This window comes from Bactrocera neohumeralis, chromosome 2, assembly GCF_024586455.1.
Source record: "Bactrocera neohumeralis isolate Rockhampton chromosome 2, APGP_CSIRO_Bneo_wtdbg2-racon-allhic-juicebox.fasta_v2, whole genome shotgun sequence".
Taxonomy (NCBI): Eukaryota; Metazoa; Arthropoda; class Insecta; order Diptera; family Tephritidae; genus Bactrocera; species Bactrocera neohumeralis.
The window spans coordinates 34550268-34555883 of record NC_065919.1 but is presented as its reverse complement, the minus strand read 5'-3'; the positions used below and the strand labels follow the sequence as shown (position 1 = coordinate 34555883).

Sequence of the window (5616 nt, the reverse complement as noted above, 5' to 3'; positions counted from 1 at the left end):
CACATACTTGTAAAATCGCTTTTTTTTAAACTTAAAAGTAAGCATTTATTAAATTAATATCCAACCGCTTGTAAGTTTATTTTCAAATGTATTTGTAAACGTGTTGTAATGATTTTATATAATGGTAGTAAAATAAATCGCATGATATATTTTTAAAGATATATAATTATTTTCTTTATTAGTTTTAATTCATTTAATATTATTTATTATATATACATATGTACTTAAACGAAAAATTAAAAAAATTCTTGATAAGTTAAATTAAACTTATACTAAAAATTCAAATTTAAAAAACATTTTATAAAAATGAAATGATAGAAAAATAGTTAGGTAAAATAATTAATTTGCTGCATTTTGGTGCTTCCGTTTTTGTCTATTTTTGGCAAACTGAAAAATCGTCTTGGTGCCACTTATATATTCAGTCTCATTGCCCTTCACTTCATGTAAGAAGACATCTGAAATTTAAATTAAAAATATATATAAGTATATAAGTACACATGTAAATATAAAGTTTATTTAGTTTTATTATTAAGTACCTCGGATAGCCATAGATACTTTTAAGACGCGGACAGGTTTTTTGTCTGACGTTCCACTCCAAGCAAAATGTTGAGCACATTCATCGGATACCAATGAGCGCCAAGCTGTTCTGACGAATTTCGCTCCTGTGTATTTAATATTTTGCATAAGTTCCGATTTCTTCAAAAAAAGGAAATTGTAAAATTGGCTTTCAAACAGTCAATAAATATTTACTTACAAATTTAGCATATTCTTCATCCTTCTGGAGTAAACTCTCCAATTCCATAAATTGCTCCACTGTGTTTAAAGGTTCTGCTGGCATAATCTTTTTGGATGGAACATTGACTCTGCTATTCCTCAACTTTGCGATATCTCGCCGCAAGCTTCTTACCTCCTCGACGATTCTTCCCATCGATTTGGATACAGCTGCATCAATGGTGCTTTGAATTGCTGCAAAAAACAAACTTAGTTAGAATGCGTGGCAAATTTTCCGCGAATAGCAGTTAAAAAAATTATAACAACGCCTTAAAAGACAACATGCAACTTACCCTTTTATATTGTAAAGGCCTTTTTTATTTTATTTTATTTATAACACTTCTAAATAATACTTATATATAAGTAATTTTTCAATTAATTATTTTTAGTTATTAACTTTTCCACTGTTTTATTTAAAACGCACGTTTTTACATCTCACAAATTCAATAATTATGAACTGCGATCACTCAAAAAAGGAAAAACAGTCGTCAGAGAGTCGGCGAAAAAACTAACGGGAAATGGTAAACGGTTGGTTTACTTTTTGTGTTTACATGTAAACTGATTTGCAATGTTGCATCATAAGTTTACATTTATGTTTGTAAGTAAACGTTTTTTCAACGCATTTATTTTAAACTTACAAATATAAGATAAGTAAACTTATAATTAAACTTATTTCTCACATTTGTAAGTAAGTTTACTCAAATGTTTGTAGATAAGTTTATTTTAGCGCAGATTTACGAAACATTTACGCAATTGTTTATTGGGTATGTATGTATAATATGTTGTGTGGGAAAGTTATACGCACATATTTACATGTGTACGCATATTTGTATGTTGGTTTGTGTATACATTATTTATTCGGCAATGTCGTAATGTCGTACACATATGTATAGTGTATATGTATAGAGCAGTGCGGGCACACTTTTTACTGATAAATGATAATATCACGATTTGAATTTGAATAGTACTTACACATGTATGTATTTATGTGTTTTTATTTTTTTTTTTACGAGGAGGAAGCATCGAAAGCCTGGACCCCATGTCAGTGTGGAACTTTAATCCCAACTAAACCTCCTACCGTCCTGTACCGTTCCCCCCCGTACCACCGTCAAGTATTACGTCGGGAGGATGGTTGAGTGACACTCATGCGTACGTGATGGTCAAAAGGCATTCAGTTACAAGTTGCATTTACTTGGCCCCACCTCTGTTGGTCTGATAACCCCCCTTGTACATTGTTCGCCGCCAACCCTCCCCGTCACGTCAAAGTTAATGTGTTTGGGTCGTGGTTATTCGTTACATTTAACAGCTCTCTTCTCCTCCGCTGTTCGCTAGCACGTTGGGATTTCATAACCCTGGCTGCCACTTCGCAAGCAGCTTTCCACTTCTCAACTGATTCGACCATTTGGTTAACCAAGTTATCAGGAGTCGGGTCTATACCGAACGTATTTTTTAAGTGTTGCCTCTCAAGATTATATTTGGGGCAATAGAAGAATGTGTGTTCTACATTTTCGACGGTATCGTCTCCGCAATAATCGCATATGTCGTCAATTTCGTGTCCGAATCTTTTCAAATACGCTTTGAAGCAGCCATGTGAGGATTTGAGATAGGCGGAAATCTACCTCACCGTGCGGCCTGATTCAACGTTGGGGATCAGTCGGAATGTCCACCGTCCGTTTTCGCTTTCCTCCCAGCGTTTTTGCCAGTGATTTACCGTCTCTGCCCTTGCAATTTCTTTTATTGTATTATGTGGTAACCTGTCATTTGTAAGGCATTGAATTTCTTTGGCCAAGAGGTCTAAAAGGTGTAGGCCCGAAATTATTAGGGCAGCATCTTCCGATACTGTGCGGAACACAGAGCATACTCTTAGCGCGCAAGTGGCATATATAGAAAAAAGGCCACGGCGATAGGGTTTTATTTCTCGGGCTTTTCCCCATATCTGGGCGCCGTACAGAAGTCAAGGCTCTGCACACTTTTGTCGCTTTGTCGCATGTGTACGCTAAGTGTTCCTTAAAGGACATCCTTGCATCAAGAATAATTCCCCAGTATTTGATTGCAGGTTTTGTAGTGATGCTTACCCCCTTTGTACTGAACGTGGCAACTTCCCGAACTTTTCTGCCAGTAATGAGTACCGCCTCGGTCTTGCTCTCCGCTAGGCTCAGTTCGTTATTTTCGAGCCAATCGCTTATTAACGCTATTGTCCTGTTGGTAATCGTAACTATATCGTGAATGTGCTTTGCTATAACCACAACAGTGATATCGTCTGCGAACCCAATGATGTGTACGTTTTTAGGTACCTTCAATCGCAGTACTTCATCGTACATGATGTTCCAGAGTAGCGGCCCGAGTACAGATCCCTGGGGTACTCCTCCGGTGACTTTATATTTTTTGGAGCCTTCGTTTGTCTTGTAGCTCAATGTTCTATTCTCGAAATAGCTTACTATAATGTTGTAAAGGTATAGAGGCACGGAGAAGCTTTTTAGTGCACTCAATATACTATGCCGAGTTAAAGGCATTCTTTACATCCAGCATTACAACCATACAGTACTGTATTGTGCCTCCTTTCCATCTTTTCCCACTTATAGCTCGTTCAGCCAGGGTCTTTACTAGGGTTACCGCTGCAGTTGTGGATCTTGCCTTCCTGAATCCGAATTGGTTTGGGGATAGTCCACCGGCATCTTCAATTGCCTTATTAAGCCGTTGGTATATGATCCGCTCCAGAACCTTTCCAGCGGAGTCTAACATGCAGATGGGCCGGAAGTGGGACGGTTCTGACATTGATTTATTAGGTTTCGGCAGTAGTATCAGATATTGCCTTTTCCAAATGGTGGGAAAGCGGCCTTGTTGGATACATATATTATACATGGTTCGAAAGGGGCCTATGTTTCTGGCAATCGCCGTTTTTAGCGCTACATTCGGAATTCCATCTCGTCCCGGGGCTTTAGATGGGTTTAATCGTTTGCAGGCTTCTCGGACTTCCTCATTCGAAACGGCTGGTATATCCTGGATTTGTGGAACTCTCACAATCTCGTGATGGAGTGGGGGTCGGGTAGGGAAGAGTACCGTAACTATTCTCTCAATTATTGAGGGGGAGGTTGGCATTTGTCCGCCAGTACGGAGTTTTCCCATTACCTTTTTATAAGCGAGTCCCCAAGCGTTGTTTTCAACATCGTCGCACAGTTTAAGGAAAGATTCCTGCTTACTTTTTTTAATTGCCTGTTTTAGCAATTTTCTTTTGTCCTTGAAGTGGTTTTGGAGGGTGGTGAATTCGAGTGTACCACGTGACCTTGGGTACAAGCGTCTTGCTTGCTGGCATTCCTTACGTAATTTTGCGATTGTCTCGCTCCACCAATATACTGGGGGGCGGTGTTTGCGTCGAGATAGCTTGGACATTGAAGCGTCGCACGCGCTCTTAATACTACTCATAATCGAGTGAGCAGCTTTGTTAGCCGACAACAGGTTGTCGGGAAGGGTAGTTGGTCGGAAAACTTCTTCAAAGAGGTCTGGGTCGAATGTTTTGAGTCGCCAGTTCCTTTTTTTTGGGGTCGATAAATCCTGTCGTGCGTGTGTAGCATTTATCTCGAATATAATTGCGTAGTGATCGCTAAAAGTGTAATGGTCACTGATTTTCCAGTGAGATCTGCGAACTAAGCTCGTTAAATGTGCATTGATTGTCAACATTTAAAACCTCCAGATAGAGAGAAGCAAAGGCTTCTAGTAAGGTTTTTCCTCTGCTGTTGGTTCTTTTGCATCCCCATTCTATAGCCCAGGCATTAAAATCACCAGCTATTATCACTTTGGTTTTGCATCTGGCATCGACCACTAGGTTGTCGATAATACGCCTGTACTCTTCGTCGCTAAGGCTAGGAGGTAAGTAGCAGCTGTATATATTAATATTATTGATAGTTGTACGAACAAAACCATCTGAAGAGAAAGGCGATTCCAGCTGCGGAAAATTGGGATTACATTTCCATATAGCCGCTTTCTTTCGAGTGTCACTTATCCAGGTTACACCTTGTCCGATTTTGTATGGTTCGCTTAGCAAAACGACATCAATTTGCTTTTCGACAACTGACTGTTTTAATAAGTCGTGTGCCGCTTGCCAACGGTTTGCGTTCAGTTGTAAGAACCTCATGTGACCTGTTAAGCTGCTTTCTTGTATATTGGGCACCTGACGCTTCCTGTAAAGTGCTCAATTTCTTTTGTACCTGCTTTCAAGCAGAGCAAAAATTTTGGTTTGTTATTGTAATCCTTTGCCTGGTGCTCCCCTTCGCCACATCTCCTGCAGAGTCTGGACCTGTCCTCATTGGTACAGGTTTTTGCAGTGTGTCCGTAGTCGAGACATTTGAAGCATCGCTGAGGTTGCCTATATTCTCGTATACGGCAGCTTACCCATCCAACTTTCAACTTTCTAGTCACTAGAAGCTGTCTAGCTGCTTCAACCGGGAGTTTAATAAGTACACCCAAACGTGTCTCCATAAGACTTTCTTAAGCTCTTGATTGACAAGATCGTCAGTTCCGGGTTTCCTAATTCTCTCTGTAGAGCATAAAGGACTTCATCCTTGTTTGTGACTTCATCAAGGTCTTTGCACTCCAGTAGAATCTCCTGGGTCAGAAGTTTAACGTGGGCTTGATCCCCGAGACACTTTTTCATGGTCTCCTTAGAGTCGGTTGGAATCACTCCTCCGCTCAATTGTAGCAACATTTCACCACTTTGCGTTTTGCGTATCTTTGTCACGATATTTCCGAATCCGCTGAGCGTTGAGTCGGACTTGATTCTCCGTAGCATCTCCGCATAGGAAAGGTCACCATTTTTTGATATTAAAATCGCTTGGGGTTTTGGTTTTG

The 5616-nt window shown here is 39.7% G+C and overlaps 1 protein-coding gene across 2 annotated transcripts; it reads right to left on the bottom strand.

Annotated features, from left to right (window-relative positions):
- Positions 1-336: 336 nt before the first annotated feature.
- Positions 337-923, bottom strand: LOC126766000 (uncharacterized). 2 transcript variants are annotated; one of them, XM_050483719.1, is made up of 3 exons: positions 755-923; positions 537-696; positions 337-455 (listed from the first exon to the last, which is right to left on the bottom strand). In XM_050483719.1, the coding sequence occupies exons 1-3, from the start codon at positions 836-838 to the stop codon at positions 340-342; spliced, it is 360 nt and encodes a 119-aa protein (XP_050339676.1). In that variant the 5' UTR covers positions 839-923; the 3' UTR covers positions 337-339. The 2 variants fall into 2 exon arrangements, 1 of the variants encoding a protein (XP_050339676.1); XR_007668695.1 differs by having other exon boundaries at positions 425-455; positions 556-696; positions 755-896.
- Positions 924-5616: the final 4693 nt, after the last annotated feature.